Source organism: Capra hircus, chromosome 15 (genome assembly GCF_001704415.2).
Source record: "Capra hircus breed San Clemente chromosome 15, ASM170441v1, whole genome shotgun sequence".
Lineage (NCBI taxonomy): Eukaryota > Metazoa > Chordata > Mammalia > Artiodactyla > Bovidae > Capra > Capra hircus.
In genome coordinates this window covers 35,694,810-35,719,749 of record NC_030822.1, presented here as the reverse complement: position 1 = coordinate 35,719,749, position 24,940 = coordinate 35,694,810, and the positions used below count along the sequence as shown (strand labels likewise).

Genomic DNA, 24,940 nt, shown 5'->3' with positions numbered 1-24,940 from the left:
GGGGAGCTAAGATCCCACATGCCTTGCAACTTTTATATATATATATATACACATACATATACATATATACATAAAACAGAAGCACTATTGTAACAAATTTAATAAAGACTTCAAAAATGGTCCACACCAAAAAAATCTTTTAAAAAATTTACCTCTTAAAAAAAGAGGATTGATGCTGAAGCTGAAGCTCCAATACTTTCCCCACCTGATGAGAAGAGTCCACACATTGGAAAAGACCCTGAAGCTGGGGAAGATTGAAGGCAAAAGGAGAAGCAGGCAGCAAAAGGATGAGATGGTTAGATAGCATCACCAACTCAATGGACATGAATCTGAGCAAACTCCAGGAGACAGTGAAGGTCAGGGAAGCCTGGTGTGCTGCAGTCCACAGGGTTGCAGAAAATTGGACACAACTGAGCAACTGAACAATGACAAAGATGTTAAAAAAAAAAAGCAAAGGTGAACGAACATGTCCTTCCCCTGCCTCAAATCTTTTGATGATTTCCCATTGTCCTTAAATTAAAGTCCAAAACCCTAACAACATGGTTCTCCTTGATTTGGCACCTGTCTACCTTTCCAGCTCACCTTATGCCATTCTTCTACATTATCACACCCATCCTGGCCTTCTTGTACTTCTCCTTTGACTTGGAATCGTTTTCTCTTCTCCTGGATGACCTTTTTCTTTTTCACCTCACCTAAGTGCCACTGCCTTGTGAAAGTCTTTCCAAATGTCCCCAGGTAAAATTTAGTCTACTCACATAGTATTCTACAGACTTCCTTCAAAACACTCATCACAATTTTAATCATATATTTAGTATCACTTTGTTATTCAAGCTTCATGAGGGTAGGGACTGAATCTTGTCTCTTAACAAGTTCCTAGCACCAAGGACAGTGCCTCCCACACTATAATTATTTGTTGAGAATTATCAAATGAACGAGGACATCTTTCTTCTTCTGAGTAACTCTTACTCATCTTTCAAAGACAAAAGTCATATGTTATACCCTCCAAGTTGGGTGACAGTCAAATCTGATTTTTGTTTGGGACCCTAGGACCTAGCCTGAGGCTTAGTACATGGTATATAATAGAAGTTTGTCAAATTATAAGAAACTCTTGGCTAGGAGTTGATAATTTCTGAAGTTGAATGATGGGTATATGAGAGTTCATTATACTATTGTGTTATCTTTCTATATATATATTTGAAAATCTCCATAACAAAACATTAAAACATTTATATTCACCTCAAGTCAAGTGAAAGTGTAGTCAAATATGATCTTGAGACTTCTGGCTTAGGCAAGCATTAGGCAGTGATGCCACTCACTGGGATGGATGAAATGGGGCTGCATCCAGGCACGTGTGTTTGTGTGTTCTCAGATACATGTACTGGAGAGAATTCTTTTTCACCCCAGTGTAACTTCTTAAAAGGTAAAAACAACAACAACAACAACAACAAAAAAAGGGTGAGACAGAGTTTAGATTTGGACATTTTTAGTTTTAGGCACCCCAAAGGCATCTTTGGTCAGTTGCTCAATAGTTTGCAGGTACAATAAATCAAACCTCTGCCTTAGAGGAATGAGTTAGGGGAGGGTTTCTGGATGGTGACACTCCCTCTCACTGGCTTTGATGGCCTCTGGGCCATTGACCTGACCAGTGGGGACTGCCCCACTATCCAGGGAGTCTGCAGTGTTGAGCGCCACCATTCCCTCCTTCACACTTTTCATCTGCATTCTCCCCTTCTTCTTGCCCTCCTGTGAATTTCTGGCAGGGAGCTATTCGTTCTTCACGTCTGCAAGGCCTTAGTGTCACAGTCTCACGTCCAGCCGCAGGGGTAGGGTGTGAAGAAACATCTGGGTTCCAGTTTGTTTCCCCCACTTACCTGTGACCGCAGACAAGTCGCTTTACCTTGCTGAACCTCAGCATCTTGTCTGCAAACTGAGGATAATCAGAGCAGCGACTTCACAGGGCTGGTGTGAGCACGAATGCGTACAAAGGGTTTAACACAGAGCCTGGCACCGTGAAAGCGGTCAATAAATACGAGCTATTATTATCACCAACGCTGTGTCCTCATCGCTTACCACCAGGACGTCAGGGAGTGTTGCCGCGAGAGCCGAGCAGGCGGCCTCCTCCAGCCCCTCCCCGCGCGGCCGCGGCCCGGGCACCGCCACCGCGGTTCTCGCTCCAACCTCGGCTGAGCGTCGCCCCGCGGCGGTGCGGGGCCAGGGCCCTGCGGGGCGCGCAGGGTGAGTCCGGGGTCCCCTGGTGGAGGGTGGTGCCGGGCTGGGCGGGGGTCGGCGGATGCTGGGGCAGCTCTCTGGGACCTGGGGACCCACCCACCCGGGCGCAGGGATGGCGGCCGGCGAGGGGGTTGCGGGCGCGGGGCTCCTCGAGGCCGCAGGGTGCAGCAGGGAGGCGCCCTGCGCTCGGCCGCCGAGGGGCCCAAGATGGCGCCCCTCCCCCACCCCTGCCCCGCGCGCGCCTCCGCCGCTCCGGGCGCGGCCCCGCGGCCCGCGCGCTCCTGGGCGGGGGATGTTGTGATGGAGAAGCTGCCGCCGAGCCCGAGCCCCGCAGCCTGAGCCACCTCCGCCACCTGGGCCTGGGGCCTCCCCGCGCAGGTAGGAGCTGCCCCTGACGGGGCCCAGCCTGGGCTGTCGGATCCCTGCCCCCAGCGGCCCGCGGATCCTGCAGCCCGAACCCCGGGGCGGCCCGCGTCCCCCGGCCAGGCCCCATCCCTGCGGGCGGCCCTCCCACCGCGTATTCCGACCGCCCTCCTGTCCCCTCCTTCCAAAGTCCGACTCTGCTAAGGTCCTCCTGCCGTTGCCTCCCCGACCTTTACCTGCTGCCCCTCCGGAATGAATAGGGAGCGAGAACAAGGATCGGGGAGCTGGGGGCGGTGGGGGATGGGGGAGGGGAATAAGAGGATGGGGGAGGGGTGGTCAAGGACTGGGAAGGGGACCTGGGGTGAGGTGGGCCGACAGGCCGCATGGATTGCTGCAGGGACCCAGGCCTGAAATCTGTCAAGCCGCATTCTGTGGCCCTCGGCGACCGAGGGGTGTGCCCCGGGGCCGGCTGGCCCCAGCTCAGCCTGGAGGCCTAGCGCTGGCTGGAGCACTCATTAGGAGCAGTTTTCCCATTGTCGATTCAGAGGATATTTCGAATCTGTTTTGAACCTGCCTGTGCGTTTCTTGCTTTCCCAGCCCCTCGGAGCCCCAGCTGGCTACATGCCTTAAAGCCAGAACCTCGTCTACACTTTGATATCTTTATTTCCTCGCTTCCCATTCATTCTTAAAACCACTTCACTCCATCTTCCATCTCTGGCACCTATGGAAACTGCTCAAGCCAAGGTCACTGGAGACTTCCATGTGGCCAAACCTAATGGACGCTTTTCCTGTACGTCCTTGCCGTTTCTTAGTGTTAGTGGTGTGTGTCTACTCTCCCTGAAACATTTTCTGGGTTTCTCTCCTGCAGCCTTTTCTGCTCCTTCTCAGTTTGCTGCCTCCTTCCCCTTTCTTTAGTTGCTGGTGACACTCTTGGTTCTTTCCTAGACTGTCTTCTCTCATTCTGCACTTTCTTCTCATATTTTATTCACTCTCAAGTCTCCAAATTTCAACTCTCAGAAATGGATACTTTCCAATCAGCTACCCAAGCTGGAATCCTGGGCAACATTCTAGATTAATCTCTGTCTCTCACCCTATATCTTATGTCAGCAAGTTCTGCCACATCCACTACCTAAGTATTTTTCAAATTCATTCATTTCACTCTATCTCACCCACTGCTGCCAAACTTAATCTAGGCCACTCACCCCCTTTTTTCCTTGATTGCTTTGATAACATACCCTCCTGCTTACTTCCCGTTAATACTCTAACATAATTTTTCTTTACTAAAAAAAAAAAAACTATTCAATCATTTATTTATTCAACAAGTGTGCTTCGAGCACCTAGTATATACCAGGTACTGTTTGGCGCTGAAGATTAATGATGAGCAAAATACACTATGCCCTTGTTCCCATGGAGCTGACAGTCTAAGGGTAATGTCAGTTAAGATAAAATTATAAATATAATAATTACTATGAAGGGAAAGGTGAATGGTGTCTTGAGAACACACAGGAGCACAAGCTAAACTGTACTGGAGGGTAGGGAGAGAGGACTGAGGAAAGCTAAGAACATGACATTTGAACTAAGCTGTAAAGGATGAGTAGGAGTTAAGCTGGGAGGGTAGGGAAAGGGAGTTCTGGGCAGAAGGGGAATCGTGTGTAAACACCTTATGGAAGGAGAGAGCAGGATGTCTTTAAGGAATCAAAAGAAGACCAGTGATGCTGGAAAGCAAAGTGTCAAACGTGGAAGGAAGGTAGAGGCCAGGCTAAGCTGGACAATTTAGACCATGTTAAGAATTTTGATCATAAAGCCTTTGTCCTTGGTGTGGACTGTTGATGGTAGTAGATGTAGAATGTCAATCAAATCCAGAAATTTTTCTTGGATAGAAGATCGTCAGTACTTGGGGATAGATTGAATATGGGGAGAGACGGAGAAGGTGGTGTCAAGGATGGAATTTCTACTTCTGGTTTATAGAACAGGTTGGATGGTCATATTATTCCATGAGCCAGGATCCTGAAAGAGGACCAGTTAGGGTGTGGGAGAGAAACATGAGTGAGTATGTTGGTTTGAGAGGCCCTTGAGACATCCAGCTAGAGATATTGAGTAGAAAGTTGAATGTATCTGTCTGGAGCTCAGATGAAGGTTCTGAAATGGAGGTATACTTTTGGAAAACATCCGTTTGCAGGGGGCAACTGTAGTTATGGGCATGAATGAACACTTGTATTGAATATTGGGTGAGAATGAGAAAACAGCATGAGAATAAGCCATGAGAAACTCCAGCAGAGGAAGATGAGCCAGCAAAGGAGTGTAAGAAAGCATCAGACAGTATCGAGAGTGTAGGAAGAAAATCAGGAGATACAGTGCGTGAAGGCCATGGCTGAAAGCTGGATGAGAGGCCATGGTGTCAGATGCTGCTGAAAGTACAACCAGGATGAGGACTCCCAAGTGTCTGTTGGAGTAAATGACACTGGGGTCATGTTGACCTTGGAAGGAGCTGTTACTGAGGTGTGCTGGGAGTGAAAGCAGGGCTGGAAAGAGTTGAAGAGTGAGACCCAGATGAGGAAGTGGCAGCTGTGAGTAAAGACATCTCTTTCAAGAAGTTCATGGTGTCAGGTTGGGGAAGATTCTGTGTTTAAGTTGGGAGATAGTGGATCTTATTGAGGAGCTATTTACTACATGGAAGAAAAAATGAATCAACAGTGGTTAAAAAAAAAATTCCTAGAAAGGCATGAAAGGAAGAATTTAAATGACAGGTGAAGCAGTTGGTTTTGGAGAAAAGGAGAGAAATGAATAGATGCTGAGTCAGTACGTTTTTGGGCCTGAGGATGTTCTCTGGCTGATGGCTCCCATTTCCTCAATGAATTAGGAGTGAGGGAGGGAGGCATTATCCTCAGAGGGAGGGGTGAGGAAGGGGTTGGTCCAAGGAGAGCTGTGTTCTTGTCTCAGGCAGGTCTCCGCTGATGTCTTGGCTACAGTAAACCTTGGGATCCTGTCAGACACGACTGAAGCGATTTAGCATGCATGCATGCGTTGGAGAAGGAAATGGCAACCCACTGCAGTATTCTTGCCTGGAGAATCCCAGGGACAGAGGAGCCTGGTGGGCTGCTGTCTATGGGGTCGCACAGAGTCGGACACGACTGAAGTGACTTAGCAGCAGCAGCAGCAGCAGCAGCAGTGCCCTGTTCTTTTCCCATCGTAATACTCAATCATTTATTCAACAAATACAGAGTGCTTAGAGGGTTAGATACTACCATTATACTGCAGTGTAATGAGCTCTTCAATGACTGTTTCTTGATAGACTGTGAACTCCATCAAGGAAGAGCCATTTCTTTATTATTCATCTCTCTCCCCCCGCCCCCATGCCTAACACAGTGCCTGGCATACAGTAAGCAGTCAGGCTAGAAAACCATTGACCTTGAGCAGGATTCATCCCCTACCCCTGAGGTCTCCTGTCAGGCCCTTCAGGTTTAGTGGCCGCTCTTAGTTCCTCCCCTGAGGAGTCTGCCTGCTCCCTGCCTTGAGCCAGAATCTGTGTGGCTCCTTCCATCCTTGGAGAGGTCCCAGGTGTGAGTAGTACCAGTGGGAGGGGAGAGGTTGGGTTGTGTCCCCTCTTGAAGATACTGAGCAACTGGTCATACTTTGACCTTAAGAAATGAAGTAAAGGTGACCGCACTTTCTTGGGACAGGCACTCAGGCTTCAGCACTCACAGCAGAACACCCGCTTCCCTCCCCCAGTGCTTTCTGTCCCCTTGAGCAGATGGGCAGGGGTGTCCTGAAGTCACCCTGATTCCTCAGTGTCCCAGCCTCACAGGGCATGTGCCCTTCTCACACCACACCTCCAGATGTCAAGGAGGTTGGTCCCGAATAGTGAGAAACCTGGCTCCACACACTCCTGTTTTAGAGAAGGGCCCATCATCCCTGTGATGTTCCCAGTGTGGCACAGTCATAGGGTCCTTCATCTCCTGAAACTCAGAGGAACAGCCTTTGAGTGAGGATGTCAGTTTAAGCCAACCATCCCCCTTTTTGCCTAGATCTCAGACCTTGCTTGCCTGGGACCCCATACTACTTCCTTCTCAGGGACCCTTCAGCATTCTCCAGCACCCTCCCTGATTCTCCTTCCCCGGTCCATGGGACCACACAAGCCTGTCTCAGTGTCTATTCCCAATTAGTTCTGAGCTACGTAGTTCTTAGTTCCTCTTACCCCTCCATCCTGACCAAGGGCCCACTCTGCAGACGCACAGCTCTCTTTGGTCATGGAGTGTGAAGTAAGACACAGCCTTAGATGTTCCATTGGAATGCGGTGGTGCTGGGCAAGGTGAGACGCAGAGGAGGGAATGGGCACGTGAAGAGGGGAGAGGGGACCAAACAGGAAAGACTTACTGCTTAGGAGCTGCGATGGCTAAGTCAGGTTTTGAAACCTGATCAGAGGTCCTTACAAAGGGAGACAGGATTCTAAGTGAGAGATCAGTGTAAACAAAGAGCCAGGGCTAGGTGGGTGTAACAAGTTCCTGTGGCTGGGGCATAAGCTGAGGAAGAGGCAGGATGGGGAGAGGGTCCGAGGGGTCACAGGAATTGGCTCAAGGAGGCTCTTGGTGATCTGCTAACGAGCGCAGACTTTATCCTAAAGGCAGCGGTGAGCCATCTAATTTTTTGAGCTGGAGAGTGACACAATCTGGTTTCCATTTTTGGAAGATTACTGTGGTTCTGGGTAGAGGCAGAGCCGCTTATTTTTCTTGTTGGTGCCAGTGGCCACGAGATTTCTCATCGCCCAGGGGAAGCCATACTGAGCAGACCAGCAGTCAGTTACGTGGGAGGTAGACACATGGACAGGAACCGTTTTTCATTTCTTTCACAGATGTGTGCATGGCATCGTGCTAGGGTCTGAGGAGCTAGAAATGACGGAGAGGTGAGCTATGGCACCCACCTCTCAAGTGGAGCACTGCACCCGGGAGATGGCCAAGCCTTGCCCGGCAGCCTAAACACCTCCCTGCAGCCGGTTCAGGGTTGAGAGCTCTGCCAAGGAGGCAGAAAGAACTGAGGCTGTGGGTTCGGGGAGACAAAGAGCTCAGGGTGAACAGGGAGCTAGAGAGCGCTCAGGTGAGAAATTGAGGAGAAAGAACTGTGCAGTGAGGATCAGAGAGGAAGCTGTGTGTTGGGGGCAAACTGGGGTCAATTGCCTATTGGGGGAGGTCAGGTGGGAAGAGAGAACTCTGAGTCAGGCTATCAGGGAGGGGAGGAGAGTGTGGTAGGGGCTGTCCAAGAGGGTCAGGATGTGAGAAAATTGAGTAGTTTGGTGAGGGAGAACAAATTGTGAGGGGGCATCCAGGGAGTGAGCCCATTATACTGGGGGTCGTAGAAGGGGAGAAGCTTCCAGTGGAAGGTCAGGGAGATGGGGAGGGTGGAATGGGGCTCTGAGGGTGGGATCAATCATTAGGGTGATGGGCTGGGAAGCCTGATAGGTGGAGAAGGTGATCCACAAAGGGCTTCTGAGGATGCAGGAGGGGGTTCAGGGGGTCAGGAGGGGTGGACTGTCACTGTGGAACAGGTGAGCCCCTCACCGGAAGGGCAAGTGGAGTTTGGTTAGGGCACTGTGAGCAGTGGCTGACACACAGTAATAGGACCACTGTGTGTTTTCTGAAACTGGCAGAGGGGATGCTCAATGGGGCCAGGGGAGATGGGAGGGCAGATTCATACATTGATTCAACAAGTATTTATTGAGTTCTTGCTTTGTGTCAGCACTGAGCTAAGCTGTAGGCATACTGCATTGAATAAAAAAAGGCAAAATCCTCACCACCATGGAACTCAAATTATAGCCATGAGAAGGCAGTCATTAAACCAAGTAAACAATAAATTAGCTTGTTAGATGGTACTGGTGCTGGGGAGAGTTTGGGAACGGCTGGGAGGGGGCATGGTGGCCTACAGTATTAGGGTATTTAGGGAAGGCATCCCTGAAAAGGTGACATTTAGGCAAAGACCTCAGGAGCTGGGGGTCCAGATCAAAGGCACCTACAGTGACCCAGAAGCACTATAGGTGCTGGCAGAGGAACTGGTACCCGAGGTGAGATACTTGGTAGAAAGAGTCACCAAAATGCAGCTTCACCTGGTCAAAGGAGCCATGAATTGGAGCTCAAGACCCTTGTTTTGTGACCTGAGGGTTCAGCACCTTGCCCTGGGGGCTTGGTTTGCAGTTCATTCTCTCATCTTCCCGGTCCCTCGTACAGGGTGGACTTGGGGGCCAACTGGGCCCAGTGATTCATGATGAGAGCACCAGAGCCAGGGGAGCTCACAGTCTTGGGGCTGTGGGTAGCGGTGTGGCAAGAGGCAGGGAGCAGGCAGTGTCCAGTGTCTAGAACACAGGAGCTGGTTCCTCACCAGCCGCACTCCTGGTACAGTAAGCCCCAGTTGGATGAGTTGGGGGTGGGGATGCACAGAGAACCATTGTTATGGAGTCCCTGCCACTGGGAGCGAGGGCAAAGCAGGGGCTAGCTCTGCTATCCCTGGCAGCTCGGGGCTGGGGGTTGGGGATGGGGTGGACCTGGCCTGGGCCTGGCTGGTGCAGGTGGTGGTGGTGCTTGAGTGGGTGTGGTGGTGATGGCGGAGAGTGGAGCCCAGTTACTCTCCTGGGATAACAGCTCACAGGACACAGTGGTATGTGCTGGCCTACTGAGTGAAGGGAGGTGAGGAGGTGCAGGGCACAGGCCTGGGGCTGAAGCAGGGGTGTTGCTATGCTGACCTGGAGGCTCAGCATGGTCTCCTCTCCCCGCTTGCAGGATTTGCTGAGGCCATGTCTGTTCCATCATCCCTGAGCCAGTCGGCCATTAATGCCAACAGCCACGGAGGCCCTGCACTGAGCCTGCCCCTGCCCCTGCACACTGCCCACAACCAGCTGCTCAATGCCAAGCTGCAGGCCACGGCCGTGGGACCCAAGGATCTGCGCAGCGCCATGGGGGAGGGTGGTGGGCCCGAGCCAGGCCCTGCAAATGCCAAGTGGCTAAAGGAGGGCCAGAACCAGCTCCGGCGGGCCGCCACAGCCCACCGCGACCAGAACCGCAATGTGACCTTGACCCTGGCTGAGGAGGCCAGCCAGGAACCCGAGATGGCACCCCTGGGCCCCAAAGGCCTGATGCACCTGTACTCTGAGCTGGAGCTCTCCGCCCACAATGCGGCCAACAGAGGGCCGCGAGGACCCGGCCTGATCATCAGCACCCAAGAGCAGGGCCCGGACGAGGGAGAGGAGAAGGCAGCAGGCGAGGCCGAGGAGGATGATGAGGAAGAGGAGGAGGAAGAGGAAGAGGACTTATCTTCTCCCCCAGGGCTGCCGGAGCCCCTGGAGAGCGCAGAGGTGCCCCCTGGGCCCCAGGCCCTGGCAGACGGCCCCCGAGAGCACAGCAAGAGCGCCAGCCTCCTGTTTGGCATGCGGAACAGCGCAGCCAGCGACGAGGACTCGAGCTGGGCCACCTTATCCCAGGGCAGCCCCTCTTATGGCTCCCCGGAGGACACAGGTATCTTGTGCAGCTTGACATGGGGAACGTGGGAGGGAGAGAGGGCAGAAGGTGGGTCCCTCCATACAGAGGCCGGTATCCGCCTGGGCGGGGGTCACCAAGCCCGTGTCCTTAGTCCTCAGCAGGCCATGCCCTGCTTTTCCGGAAAGAAATGTCTTCATACTGAGAGTGCTTGAACAAGTGGATAGACCTTTCCATCACACACCCCCGATGGATGATGGACTGGTCTGTTTATGAGGCACTTACCAAGTACTGGCTCTCTGCTCAGTATTATGGTATTAAATCTGCATGCCAATGGGAGATAGATATCATTAGTATGTCCATAGTACAGGTGACAAAAAATGGGCCTGGAGAGATTTAGTCCTCTCTCAAGGTCACCCATGGGCTTCCCTGGTGGTTCAGATGGTAAAGAATCCTCCTGCAATGCAGGAGACCTGGGTTGCATCCCTGGGTTGGGAAGATTCCCTGGAGAAGGGAATGGCTACCCACTCTAGTATTCTGGCCTGGAGAATTCCATAGACAGAGGAGCCTGGCAGGCTACAGTCCACGAGTCGCAAAGCGACGGACACGGCCGAGCGACTTCCACTTTCAAGGTCACCCACAGTCTGAGATCACAGTAGAACTGGGATCAAAACGAGGTCCAAGTGCAGACCTGAGCTCTGGGCCCTTATGCTATCACTGATGCATACAGCCGGACAAACCTAGGTGCCCTCTAGGCAGTTTTGAACAGGCAGCAGCTCCCCACAGAGGTCTATTTGGAAGGACTGGAGTGTTATGTACAGAGCACCACACTGGATGTTGCAAGAGTAATGTTTTGTTAGGAAGAGGATATTGACTAAAAGGAAACAAAGGAAGAAGAGGATGCTTTGTTGGGATGGGGGATAGATATTAGGATTGATATCTATCCAAGGACTGATCCTTCAGTGGGCCCCATTTAAAGAAGTTGAATCTCTGCATTTGCTAGTGTCACGTGGAGATGCAGATAGAGCTGAGGAGCAAAGGACAGAGATAATGGGCTGCAGCCGCAAGCCTGTGCTGGATGGTAGTGTGAGGAAAGACTCTTCCCACTCCAGGCAGCAGGCACCTTACCCAGACCCAGACTGGGGAACCTTGGCAGGGAGCAGGCAGTTCAGATGAGTGAAGGGCAGCATGCCATCCCCTTTCAAAAAACTTACTATGGACATTTTCAGACATATACGAAAATAACAGAATAATGAACCTGACTTCCCCATGACCCAGTTTCAACAATTATCAACACATGGCTACCCTTGTTGCATCCATACCCCCACCTACTACTCCTGGGCCCCAGCCTAGGCTGTTTTGAAGCAAATACATCTGTAAATGTTCACTCATGCATTTCTTTTCTTTTTTTAAAATCTTGATTGATTGACTTTTGGCTGCACTTGGTCTTAGCTGTTGCGGTGAGCTCTCTCTAGTTGAGGCAAGTGGGGGCTACTCTCTGGTTATGGTGCTCCATCTTCTCATTGCTGTGGCTCTTTCGTTATGGAGCACGGGCTCTAAAACGCTTGGGCTTTAGTAGTTGTGGCACATGGGCGTAGTTGCCCTGTGGCATGTGGAATCTTCTCAGACCAGGGATAGAATCCGTGTCCCCTGCATTAGCTGGTGGATTCTTAACCACTGGACCACCAGAGAAGTCCCCCAACTCGTGCATGTCTAAAATATAAAACACTTTTTAAAAATCCAGGGACTTCTCTGGTGGTGCAGTGGTTAAGACTCTGTGTTTCCGTTGCAGGGGCACAGTTTCCACCCCTAGTTGGGAACTAAGACCCTACATGCATGCTCCTGCCTGCCCCCCACCCCCGCCAAAAAATATCCGAACTACTAAAAACATGTCCACTGAAATTAACCAGTACTTCCTCAGTATCACTGAATATCTAGTCAGTGTTTACATTTCCCAGTTGTCTAATGAGTGTGCTCCTGCCCTTCTAAAATTTGATTCATTTCATCAATATCCAAATAGGAACAGACCTTTTGATGGTTGGTATGTCTCAAAGTTTCTTTTGATCTGTACCTTATCCCTCCATCTCTATTTTGCTCAAAGTTTTGTTGTTGTTTTAATTGAAGCCACTGTGTTGTCTTCCCTGGGCTTTCCATTTTCTGGATTTGAAGAAGTTCCACTTCCCCTGGATTTCCCGTAAATTGGCAGTGAGTTCTAGAGCCTTCATTAAATTCAGAGTTTTTGTTTTTGTTTGTATTTTGTTTGAAAGGACACTTCACAGGTGGTATTGAGTACTTCTACCAAAGACAAAGTCTAATTGCCTGTCTTTAGAGGGATGTTAGCGACCGTCAGTGATCATGGCCCAGATCCCCTTTATAGGAACTGCTGCTACTCCACTCCAGCGGGTTACTCATAGGGTTAGGTGTGGGGAAATGTAGTCTCAGTGGAGCCAGTTCTTCAAGGGAAACTGAAAACTAGATATGGATGTGAAACATCCCAATTTCTAAATGTTAGCAACCAAGTCTGTTTTTTAAAAAAGTACCACACAGGCCAGACAAAAATCTATCTGAGGCTTACACCGGCCTGCAGGCGGCTCGTTTGCAACCTCTGCCTCAGGACGTGTCAATCAGGGACCAAACAATGGAGAGCCTGGTTGCTTTGGGGTCCCTGGATGGTCACTGTGGTGGTCACTCCTATGAGCCTTCTGAGAGTGGGAGGACAGAACTGCTCAAGAGCTGGGAAGAGTCTGCCGGGTGCGGGCAGTGACCTCAGCGAGGGAGCTGGTGTGGTGAGAGGATCGGCAAGGATCAAGGTTTGCTGGAGGCAGTGGAAATCGAGAATCTCGGGATAGGCTGCGTCACTGCCTACTCTCTTATGACTGTTGCTATGACCAGGGAGACCACAGAGGAGGTCTGGTCTCCTGTAGGAATGTGGTAGAATTGAGCAAACGTTATTTTCTCCTTCCCACCCTAGGATCTCCACAAGGTTGTTAATTGAATTCGGAAGTATATGAATGAATGAATGGATGGATGCATGAATGATGAGCGAATGATGAATGAATGAACTTCCTACCTGTGTTGGGTTCATACTCGGTGCCAGGTCTTGTCCTAAATGCTGAGAATACATACTACAAATGATAGAGATTCCTGCCCTCATAGCACTCAGTCTAGTATTTTGATAGCAGTAAATAGGTAGTTTGAGCCCTGGGGTTGCGGAGGTGCAGGAAGAGCAGGTAATAGACCCAGGGGTGGGTCAGTTTTGAGAAGGGATCTTTACACTGATGCCCAGTAGGTGGTGCCAGGTGAAGTTTGAGGGAATGTAGGCTGGGATCAGAGAGGATTAGGGGCATGAGAGAGAGAGAGGCAGGGAGAGAGACCAGGGGTGAGGGGAGTGGTCAGAGGTAAGGCTGAGAGGCAGGCGAATAGGGGCTCCTAAGGTCCTACAAACCTTGTGGAGAAATTGGGTTCTGTCCTGGGGGCAAAGAGATAACAATTAGGGTATGCAACTGGAGAGAAGGTTGTTAGCATTTGGGGCTGTAGCATGCAGCTCAGATTGGAAAGGGCTAAACAGGAAGAGGGAGACCAATTTGGGAGGCTGTTGCAGTGACCTAGCTGGACTTCGGGAGTGAGTAGGGCTGGGGAAAGGGAGAGCAGGTGACTGCATCCGGCTTAGCCAAGGAGGCCTGAACCTTTGAGTGCGTGGGGGGAGCGCTTGAATGAATTGGCGCAGGAGAAAGTATGCATTTCTAAGTAAATGTGTGCTTGTGGAAGCAAGGGCCGGGGTGGGGCTGTGCTTGGAGGGAGATGTGCCAAGCTCCAGAAGGGCCTCCCAGATGGTCCGGGGGTAGAGCGGCCCCTCCAGGACAGATCGGAAGGATGAAGCTCTGAGGCAGGAAGGTGCCGACTGACAGGGATGGCAGATGGATTGGTGTGTGTGACTCAGTCAGGAGGTGGTGACCTGGTCCTCAGATTCAGGGGTATATGACCCTTCAGGAAGAAGGGTGTGGCTCTGGGGGACACAGCTGTCCTGGGTGTGGTGTTCCTGGAAGGTTTGGGGGGAAAGCCCTGAAGACGGTGGAGGGTCCCCAGGGAAATGCAGGCTTTCTAACTCCCTGGGGCCTGAGGGGAGAGGTGGCTGGGGGGAAGGAGGCAGTAACGGGTACCTGGAGGCTGGATGGGCAAGAAGAGCCCCTCCTCTGTGAGGCCACTTCATTGGAAGCTGAGGGTGGCGAGGTACCTTGCCAAAGTGACTCTCGCATCAGGTACACAGTCACCTCGGTGTAGCCACGCCCACTTCCAGCCCTCCTTGCCTGGTTGCCCAGCAGCCTGGGTCTGGGGACTGACTGCCTGTCCCTCAGTGCTGCCTCTTGGACCAGTCCAGATTCCTGGTTTCCCTGGTAACGGGAAGCACGTCAGCAGTCTGGGCGCTCCCAGCCGGTCCTGGTGCTGCGGTTGCCGAGGAGACGCTGCAGCCTAGCTGGGCCCTGGCAGGTGAGGGGGGTTGGTGCTGGGAAGCCCCAAGCCCAGCCTCAAGCTTGCTGGGGCCCAGCCCCTGAAGCCCACCCTTCGCTTGAACTGCTTGGCAGATTCTGGGCAGGGGTGGGATCCCTGGGAGCCTGGAAGCCACACCCTGTTTGCACGGAGAGCTCTAGGCTTTGCAGGGCCCCAGGTGGCTGGGGTGTTCCCACGAGGCTGAGCCTCCTGTCGTCCCTAAGGCTGGGCTTGACTGTTGCACTGAGGTGACCGCTGCGGGGGGTAGGATGGAGATTCAGGATTGGGGGAGGGGATCTAGGATCAGAAAGAAGAGATGTGAGCAGGGAAGGCTGGGGTCTCACGAGCTGCACCTTCCATCCCCACTCCAAGGGGGTTCCCTTCCCTGTGGTCCTGGCCCCTCCTTGGTGAGCTCCAGGTAGGGGAGGATCCTGCCTGGCAGGCGCTCTGCCCTGGTGAGAAGTGGGCGGGATGAGCTTCTCTCTGCAGCCCAGCACCAGGCTGTGAGCCCAGCTGGCCAGGCTGGAGGGGCTGTGAGGAGGCAGGGTGGAGCAGGAGGGGCTGGGAAGGAGTGCCATGGTCTCCCAGGACTTTTTCCTGGCCATCCTCCTGCAGGACAGTAGCCCAGGTGAGGGGCGGCATGTACCTGGGCACCATGTGGGGCGGGCTGGCAGGGAGCATGGACCTGCTGGAGGCGTGAGCTGGGCTGCGGGGCTGGAACAGTGTGGCTCTGCTTGGAGAGGGGAGGGCATGTCACAGGTGTGTGGTGTGCACATGTGCATGAAATGTCTGCACGTGTGTGTGGCAAGGGTCAAGGTGTGTCTGTGGTATCTGCACACACGTGGCAGAGGTTGACATATGTTGCGTGTCTGTGCATTCACTGTGGGTGTGGTACCCACACATGGCTTGGGGGGCATTGTGGATATGGTCTGCCCATGTGTGTGGCAGGGGCTAGAATATATATGTGTGTGCACACACCTTTGTGGATGGTGGCTGCATTAGTGGATGGATGGAGTTGGTGTGTGTGTGTTTGTCCCTGCACATGAACGCAGTACCTGCTATCCGTGTAGGTGTCTCCTGTGCGTGCACACCCTTGTGTTTGTGGGGGCTACACAGGTGTGTAGTAGGGCTTGTATATGTTGTGTGACTGTGTGCATGTGTGTGTAAAGGGTAAGTGTGTCCACTTGAGATACGGATATGTATGACAGGTCATTTGGGGTCACTCAACCTCCTTGCCTTCTCTCTGCCCCCCCTCCTTCCCTCTGTGTGGCCACATTAGCTGGGAGCAGGGCCCAGGAGGAGACATGAGTCACGTCCCTTGCTGGTGGGCCCCCCATGCTGTGACTCCAGACTTTAGGCTCTAGGCGGAAGCAGGAATCTTGTGTTGGAGCCCTTCCCCCACCCCTTCTCCACCACTGGGTCTCGGGAGGGGACTGGGCATAGCACCCACGATTCTCTTGTTAGGTAGGCAGACCCTTACCAAGACCACCCCCCCACCTGGCAGATTCCTTTTGGAACCCCAACGCCTTCGAGACGGATTCCGACCTGCCGGCTGGATGGATGAGGGTCCAGGACACCTCAGGGACCTACTACTGGCACATCCCAACGGGGACCACTCAGTGGGAGCCCCCGGGCCGGGCCTCACCATCACAGGGGAGCAGCCCCCGAGAGGAATCCCAGGTGAAGCCCACAGGCCTGATAGTTCTGACCTGGAGTGGAGGGGGGTGCTGCTGGAGCAAGATAAGCCAGCCACTCCTTGCTCCCATTCCTGCTTCTAGCTCACCTGGACCGGCTTCACTCATGGAGAACGCTTTGAGGATGGAGAATTTTGGAAGGTGAGTGAGGGGACCTCCTTCACGATGGGGGAGCTGGAGATGGGGCATCATTTGGGTCCTGATTTCTCTCTCCCCTTCCTCAGGACGAGCCCAGTGAGGAGGCCCCGATGGATTTGGGGCTGAAGGACCCCGAGGAGGGGATGTTGCCTTTCCCAGCTCAGAGCCTCAGGTGAGTGGGCTGGCAGTGGGATGGGTCTGTCTGGAAGGGGCCTTGGGACAGCTCCCTCTTCGGGGGCCTGTACCAAGTGTTACGTCTGCCTCCAGCCCAGAGCCATTGCCCCAAGAGGAGGAGAAGCTGCCCCCACGGAATGCCAACCCAGGGATCAAGGTGTGTTCAAGGCGATGCCTGTGCCCAGGTTGGGCCCCCGTGAACAGGAGCGCCCTCAGGTCAGGTTCTGGGGTCTCTCTGGTCTCAGTACAGCTCCGCAGGTCCTCAGCTCTTGCACTCTCAGCACAGACCCTTGTGTCTGAGCGGGAGGCACTTCAGTTTATAACTCAGGCAGCCGTGTTGCTTGGCAGGGGGTCCCTCCTGGCTGGGCTCAGGTGCTTCCTGCCTAGGGGTCTCCTCTGAGAGCATCAGTCCTCCTGCAACTCTGTCCTGTTTGTAGAGCCTCTTACGTCCTCCCAACTGCTGTGCTCTGAGTCAGGAACTCCTCTGGTCTCAGCAGAGTGCCCTGTGTCCTGGCTGGGGGCTCTTCTGGGTTTAGACTAGACCCTCTATCTCCCACCCCCTCTTTTGTGTCTGGCAGTGTTTCGCCGTTCGCTCCCTAGGCTGGGTGGAGATGACCGAGGAGGAGCTGGCCCCTGGCCGCAGCAGCGTAGCAGTCAACAATTGCATCCGTCAGCTCTCCTACCACAAAAACAATCTACACGACCCCATGTCTGGTGGCTGGGGCGAGGTGAGCTGGCAGGGTGGTAGGCCGGCAACGAAGTGCAGAAACTGGGAGAGCTGAGTGAACCAAGCTGCACCTCTGCCAGGGCTGGGGAGGGGGGTGCGGATCCACAGGCAAGTCTGCGAGATGGAAGTGTGACTCCTGATTGGGAGATGGTTGCCTGACAGCGAGGGGGTTGATAAAAGGAGTCACGTCGGAGATGAAAGGTGTGAGCTTTGCTAGAGTTGAAGCCTGCAGGGTGGCTGGTCCCACACCAAAGAAAGGGCCCTAGAGAGGTGGCTCACCTCCCTCGAGCTGGAAGTGGCAAATATCAGCCACCTTCCCGGCTGGGGCACCGCTGAGCATCTGCTTCTTGGGCCTGCAGGGAAAGGACCTGCTGCTGCAGCTGGAGGATGAGACGCTGAAGCTGGTGGAGCCACACAGTCAGGCCCTGCTGCACGCCCAGCCCATCGTCAGCATCCGCGTGTGGGGCGTCGGGCGGGACAGCGGAAGGTGGGAGCAGGGCCAGGGCTCCGGGGTGGGGGCTCAGCCAGCAGTCAGAGCGAGGCCCTCCTCCCTAACTCTGTTGTTTGCCTCTCTTGTGCTGCCGGACCCAGAGAGAGGTACTATGCCTAATCTACCCTGACCATTCCTCTCCCCACCCCTGGACCAGATGCAGCAAAGCGCCCAAGTCTCCCTAGTCTGCCCCGCCCCTCCCTGCGCGCTGTGCTCGCCCATCCGCCCCGACCTCGGCATGCTTGCCTGCCTACCCTCCGGCCAGAAGGCAGTGTCCACAGGACAGCGACCCGAGGGCAGACGGATGGGGAGGGCGTGGGTGGGCGGGAGTGAGGCTCAGCACTGGAAGGCGCTGGGAGACACTGAGGCGCCCCTCCCCCAACAGGGACTTTGCCTACGTAGCTCGCGATAAGCTGACCCAGATGCTCAAGTGCCACGTGTTTCGCTGTGAGGCACCCGCCAAGAACATCGCCACCAGCCTGCATGAGATCTGCTCTAAGGCACGGCCCCTTCGCACCCTGGAGTAGCTGCCACCTTTGCTGTACAAGGACGTGGGTGGGGTCTTTGAGTGGGGGGCGCTCCAGGGCAGCGAAGCCCTGACGGACCCGCCCTCCCTCTTCCCCCTTCCCTCCCTTTCTCAGATCATGGCCGAAAGGCGCAATGCCCGCTGCTTGGTAAACGGACTCTCCCTAGACCACTCTAAACTTGTGGACGTCCCTTTCCAAGGTCAGTGTCACAGCCCCACCAGGTCTGTCTCAGTTTTGTTGGCAAAGTTGAGGGGACCCGAGAGGAGGCACGAGTTCCTGGGCAGAGTGATAGTAAAATGGAGACTCAGCACTTAACCTGGTCGTCCAGAAGTTCAGACTTCTAACGCGGGGGATGTGAGTTAGATCCCTGGTCAGGAAACTAAGATTCTGCAAGCCGTGCAGAGTGGCCAAATACAAAAAGAAAAATGGAGATTCAATTCCTGGGGTCAAATAAGTGGAGGGACTTTGGTTAAAGAGAGGCAGGGGAGGGGTGGAGGTAGGGCCTTGGCTGAGTCAGTGTTCAGTTTATGCCCTGGTGATGGGGACTGGGAGAAGCAAGAGCTGTCCCTGTGACTGATCCTCTTCTTTCCTCCTGCAGTGGAATTCCCAGCACCTAAGAATGAACTGGTGCAAAAGTTCCAAGTCTATTACCTGGGGAATGTGCCTGTTGCTAAACCTGTTGGTATGTGTGTCCTTTTCCACCCAGGGACCACCACCTTGATCTCAAAGCCCTTCCCCCACCCTCCACCTCCCAGTACCTCTTTCACCAGACCTTCCTCATGCTTGATGTCACCCGGCTCTTCAGAGTGCATCCCACCTTCTGTACCTCTGTCCCAGCTTCACTCTGGGTCTTAGCTTCCCTGAGTGTGAACCAGTGAACCAGGCATATAGGGAGATCCATTCTTGAAAAGCTTTGGTTAGGTTGGGAGGTAGGTCTTTGATAACTAAAGCGCTGGAGCAGCCAGGAGCTGTGTTTGGTATTACCACCAACTATGGACTGTGATCATCTAGAAAGGAAGCAGTGAGCATATTTATCAACATGCTTTGTGTTGGTAAAGTACTTCCATATATGTCATTTAATTCTCGAGAATCCTGTGAGTTTTGGATTATGATGATACCCATTTTATAGTTAAGGAAACTGAGGGTAGAGACTATTAGGTTCACTCTGATACTTCTAGTACTTTCATAGTACCTATTATTTACTTGTTCATTCACTTAGCAAATAATTATGAGGGGTACCATGTACCAGGTTCTGGCCACGGCCCTGCTTTCATGGAGGTTATAGGAAACTACGGTAGGAAAAAAGAGGATTAAATCAAACAGTCACACAAATAAATGTGTAGTTACAGTTTGAGTCATTTTACTGAAAGAAAGTAGCAAGATGCATGGAACTATGTAACAGAGGAGCTTCATTTAGTCTAGGAAGTCAGAAAAGATTTGAGAAAGTGACATTTGAACTGAGATCAAAAAATAAATAGGATCTAATGTGCCCAAATGGGATGGAGACAGGAATAAAGTGGGGAAGGATCACTCCAGGCAGAGTGAAGATTGGGTGTGAGGACCCATCATGAAAGACACTTTAGTATTTCAAAGGCATTGAGAAAAGTGGTGCCAGGTGAGGCTAGGAGCTCGGCAGTGGTCAGACCCTGCGGAACCTCATAGGCCGTGTTTATGATTTGTTCTTCATCCTAAAGTGTTAAGAAGCTATCAGAGAGTTTTCTGGAGTGCACTTGTCATAATCATTTTAATTTTGTGAGGACTTCCCTGGTGGCTCAGCTGGTAAAGAACTCTCCAGCCAAGGTGGGAGATGCAAGAGATATGGGTTTGATCCCTGGGTCAGGAAGATCCCCTGGAGAAGGAAATGGCAACCCACTCCAGGATTCTTGCCTGGAAAATGCCACGGATTGAAGAGCCTGGTGGCTACAGTCCTTGGGGTCGCAGAGTTGGATAAGACTAAGCACACATGCCCGCACCTAGGTGATACCATGGAGAAGGATGTTCAGCAGGTGGAGGTGGACCTGGGGGCCTCAGGAGGACCTTGCAGTAGTTGTGGCTGGTAGTGAGAGTATCTTGCACTGTACTGGGGCTGGAGAGGAGTGTGTGGATTTGAGAGGTTTTTAGATGATTAAAGTCAACATGCCTTGGTTGGATGTGGGGTGAGGGACAGAGTCCTTAAGGTTGACCCCTGGCTTCCTGGCTTTTGGCACTAACTGGATAGTGGTGCCATTCTCTAAAGGTAGTAGGTACTGGAAGAGGCCAGTTTTGGTTTGGAGATTTGAGTTCAATTTTAGGCATGCTCAGTTTGGTGTGTCTTTGGGAAGGTGAGTAGCAAACTCAAATTGGCAGCTGGATTCACAGAGGAGAGGACTGGGCTAGAGATACAAATGTGGGCATCATTGGGTTAGAGAGGTAATCAAAGCCATGAGTCTGAAGAGGATTGACCCTGGAACGTGGGCAGCCACCGTGAGAAGGGTTATCAGGCTAGGCCTGGCTGTGAGCCCCTCCAGCATTTAATGGACAGTGGAGGAGCAGGTATGAGGTCAGAGGAAAAGAGATGGCTTCAAGAAATGGTCAGGTGTCATGCCAAGGGACATTTGGGAAGAACTCAACAGTATTTGGTGAATGGATAAACACACACACAAACAGAAGAATGCTCAGGTGAGAGCCCAGGAGATGGTGGACTGAGGACTCTAACCCTGGTCATCTTCAGTTCTCTGTCCTTCCCTTTATACCAGGCTGACTAATGATCAGCACCATTACCTTCAGTGAGGGAACCCTTCCTAGGGTGGGGATTGAGCTGGGGTTGAAGGAAGGCCTGGACTTGCAGAGAGGAGTAGACTGGATTCCGAGGTACTGCCCCAGCTGTGGAGCCGGAGGTGAGGACATCCTCGTGGGAGAGCAGGAAGGACGCATGACTCCGCCCTCCCCTTTGTGCTGTTTCCTCCTCCCTTTTACCCTCAAGTTCATGACTCTTCCAGTTATTGCATCACTCCCCTATCTACCTGCCATTCACATAGCTTCTCAGTACAGTAAAGGAACTGTCTGCAGCCCTGGATGGATCCTCTGCTGTCCATCAGCTTAGAAGGTCTGCTCTGTTGAAGCCAAGAGTTTCACACGGTAGTCCCTAAACTCACTTTATCATGCTTTATTTATGCTCCGTTTTTACCCTGCGCAAGTTTAACATTGGCCTCTCCTGAAGCTGCAGTATTCACTCATTAATCATCCATCCATCAACAAATGACTACCCATTTGTGCCAGGCACTGGTCTAGATTCTTGGTATATGTTAAAGAACAAAATTGCCTTTAAACCAAGATTCCTGCCTTTAAGTAGCTGACATTCTATTCAGAATAGACAGGCAACAAGTAAATTATATAGTATGTTGGAAGGCTACAGTTGAGACCTAAAGCGATGAATCTACTCATTAGAAAAGACCCTGATGCTGGGAAAGATTGAGGGCAGCAGGAGAAGGAGGCAACAGAGGACGAGATGGTTGGATGGCATCACCAGCTCAGCGGACATCATTTGAGCAAACTCCGGGAGATTTTGAAGGACGTAGCGACTGAACAACAAGGATGAGAGGGGTTGGGAGTTTGGGGCTGGGGTCAGGGTGTAGGTTTCAGTCCTGAGCTGTCACCACATATGACAGACTCTTTCCAGGTCACCTAGTTCCACTGTTGTCCCCGCCTCCATGCTGATCCTCCCCACTCTGGGGCCAGGTGCCACCCCCACAGCTCCATCTGCTTATTAGGCAGTCTGACTTTGATGTCTGGTCTCCACATGACTGGCATCAGTGTCATTCACATCTGAGCGCTCTGCGGGCTGCCCTCACCCACCCACTCCTGTGTCATCACCCTTCTGTAGCTTCTGGGTTGCTGGGTTATTATACCAGTTTGGGTACATTTGCCCATTTGCCTTTCTCAGACATCTGGAATTCCTTCAGTCAATAAGCCCTGTGCAAGGACTGGGGACAGAGAATGAAACTTGATATCTGTCCGTGAGATGGCCATAGCCTAGTGTGAAGAAGTTCCTAGCAGTTACAAGATGTGCCAAGAGTTGTCTCAGCAGCACCCTGTCTGCCTGTGGCAGGGAAGGCTTCCCAGACAGGAGGGCCTAGGTGAACCCTGAGAACTGGGAGTTTCGCAGACAGTCAAGAGAGGAGGAGCCCTCTGGAGGGAGGCTTTCCCTCAGTTACAGTCTGTCCCTGGAGGGCACCCTCTTCTTTTACTTTGTGTTTCCCATCTGCCTTGCTGGGCATTTGCCAAGATTAGATGTTGATAATGCTACATAAATCATTTGAAGCTCAGGGAGCCGTAAAATACGAAGCTTGACAGGTCAGATGAGGCCAGTTTTTGGAGGACTTCATGCTCAGAAGAGAAGTTTGGCTTTGATCCAATCAGAGGTAAGATGAGCAAGGCCAAGGTGAGGGAGGACTTTGGGGGAAGGTGTGTTTTCTGCCCTCAAAGGGTCCACAAGTTCGGTTCCCAGTGGGAGCCCAGAGGCACTGACAGGGGCAAGCGGGCCTGGGGGCGGACCAGTGCGTGCTTCTGCATGGACGTCAGTCACTCTGACGTCACTGTAACCACACACAGATGACACGGCCAGCTCGTGAGCAGTGCAGGGAACAGAACCTATGCCCCATGCTGCTGCCCTGGTTCTCTGCCGAGTCCCAGTGGCGGTGGCGTGCACGGATGCATGGGTGGAAATGTCATGGGTGGAAGTGTTTGACGGCAGTTAACATTAGGAGTTAACGGAGACATTGTTACAAGGGCAAGTTGATTGATCTAAAAGCCAGGAACCTTGGATTCCTTGGCTTTTGCAGAAATATTAGAAATTACTGAGTGCAGTAAGATTTTGACAGCCCCTCTGGTTCTGAGACTAGGACTACAGACAAGGGGCAGGGGAAAGGCCTGGCTGAGAACCCGGGCTCTGGAATCAGACTGCCTGTCTTCAGATCCTCATTTCTCGGTTGTGACCTAAGGTCAATTACCTGATTTCTCAATATAAGCTTCAGTTTCCTTATCTATAAAATGGTGATAAAGGGATCTGTTGTGAGATTGTGTATGACAGTGCACTATAATGTCATAACGTGGTGTGACACATGAGACAACATTGCTCAAATGGAAATTAAAAAAAAAAGAAGCCAAAAGCAAAGCTTGCATCCTGGAGTCTTAAGGACTGGCGAGAACTGGCCTATAGGGGCTGATTTAGGAGTTGTATGAAGCACTGCCGTGTGTGAATGTGGAGAGCAAGGTATGGGGAGGATAGAGCTTTGGGGGTCAGTCTGCTTAGAAGGCTAGAGGAAGAGACAGAGTCAGTGAAGCAAAGCAAGCTTAGGATTCAAGATGGAAGAGACTAGAAAAGTGCCAGGTCACTGAAACCAAGGAGGAGTGCACCAAAGAAGGGTATCTATGCAGCATGGTCCAGGGCTGTGGGCAGGTGAAGTAGGGATGGGACAGAGACCCCGGGCTTGACTGGGCAGAGCTGGACAGTCCAGCGTAGAGCTAGGGTGTCCTCTGTCCACCACCAGCAGTGCCATGTTCATGTCCTTGTCTTTCAGGGGTAGATGTGATAAATGGGGCCCTGGAATCCGTCCTGTCCTCCAGGAGCCGTGAGCAGTGGACCCCAAGTCACGTCAGCGTGGCCCCTGCCACTCTCACCATCTTGCACCAGCAGGTAAAGACCTGGGTGGAGAAGGTATGGCAGGGCCCTGCTGTGGAGGGCAAGACTGGGAATGAGGGGAAGGGCCTCCAGGAAGATGGACGCACCCAGTGGAAGAGGGTCCGGCCATCCCTTTCCAACTGGTGCCCCTCCCCGCAGACAGAGGCAGTGCTGGGGGAGTGCCGGGTGCGCTTCCTGTCCTTCCTGGCCGTGGGCAGAGACGTCCACACGTTTGCATTCATCATGGCTGCCGGCCCAGCCTCCTTCTGCTGCCACATGTTCTGGTGCGAGCCCAATGCTGCCAGCCTCTCGGAGGCCGTGCAGGCTGCGTGCATGGTGAGTGGGGAGGGTGGTGGAGCGGTGGCGCCCAGCCCACTTGGGGCAGGCTGCAGCATGACTGCGCCTCCTGCCTTTGCAGCTCCGCTACCAGAAGTGTCTGGATGCCCGCTCCCAGGCCTCCACCTCCTGCCTCCCAGCGCCCCCAGCCGAGTCTGTTGCCCGGCGTGTGGGGTGGACCGTCCGCCGGGGCGTTCAGTCGCTGTGGGGCTCCCTCAAGCCTAAACGGCTGGGGGCCCACACCCCCTGAAGCCGTCCGTGCTCCCTCCACCTGCTTGCGTTGGGCCCCAAGGAACTCAAGGGTGCGGGGTGGGGAGGGGCCCTGCAGGCTATTATTAGACTTCAGGTCCCCCCCCACCAGAGTTGCCCTCCCCAGTAGCTGGGGTTCCTCACCTGGGGGCTGGGAAGGGAGATCTAATTCTGCAAGTGACAATATTGGATTGAGAGAAGAGGAGCAGAAAGAGGAAGCAAGGCCAGCCCCAGCTCTCCATCCCCACGTTTCAGGTGAAGCAGGAGGAACTGGTCAAGGCCAGGCTCCATCTTCATAGGATCCTGCTGGGGCAGAAGCGGGGGGCCGGGCCCAGGCATGGGTCCTCTCTCCTCTGCTCTGTGGGTACCTCTGCTGTACTGATATCACTAATAAAGTCTGCCTTGCTGA

General features: G+C 52.9%; 1 protein-coding gene across 7 annotated transcripts; it reads left to right on the top strand.

The window, feature by feature from the left end:
• Positions 1,692-24,940, top strand: APBB1 (amyloid beta precursor protein binding family B member 1). 7 transcript variants are annotated; one of them, XM_018059459.1, is made up of 15 exons: positions 1,692-2,235; positions 9,357-10,088; positions 16,042-16,217; positions 16,316-16,372; positions 16,456-16,541; positions 16,637-16,700; positions 17,122-17,271; positions 17,630-17,757; positions 17,862-17,867; positions 18,146-18,260; positions 18,402-18,486; positions 18,886-18,969; positions 23,846-23,961; positions 24,106-24,282; positions 24,365-24,940. In XM_018059459.1, exons 2-15 carry the CDS (start codon positions 9,371-9,373, stop codon positions 24,530-24,532), a joined length of 2,130 nt encoding a protein of 709 aa, XP_017914948.1. In that variant the 5' UTR covers positions 1,692-2,235; positions 9,357-9,370; the 3' UTR covers positions 24,533-24,940. The 7 variants fall into 7 exon arrangements, with proteins under 7 accessions (XP_017914948.1, XP_017914951.1, XP_017914947.1 ...); XM_018059458.1 differs by lacking the exon at positions 1,692-2,235 and adding an exon at positions 2,486-2,607; XM_018059462.1 differs by lacking the exon at positions 17,862-17,867 and having other exon boundaries at positions 1,697-2,235.

Coding starts and splice junctions, on each gene's coding strand:
- APBB1 (XM_018059459.1), top strand. CDS start 9,371: ATGTCTGTTCCATCATCCCTGAGCCAGTCGGCCATTAATGCCAACAGC. Junction 16,542..16,636: donor TTCCCAGCTCAGAGCCTCAG/GTGAGTGGGCTG, acceptor GTCTGCCTCCAG/CCCAGAGCCATTGCCCCAAG. Junction 16,701..17,121: donor ATGCCAACCCAGGGATCAAG/GTGTGTTCAAGG, acceptor TGTGTCTGGCAG/TGTTTCGCCGTTCGCTCCCT.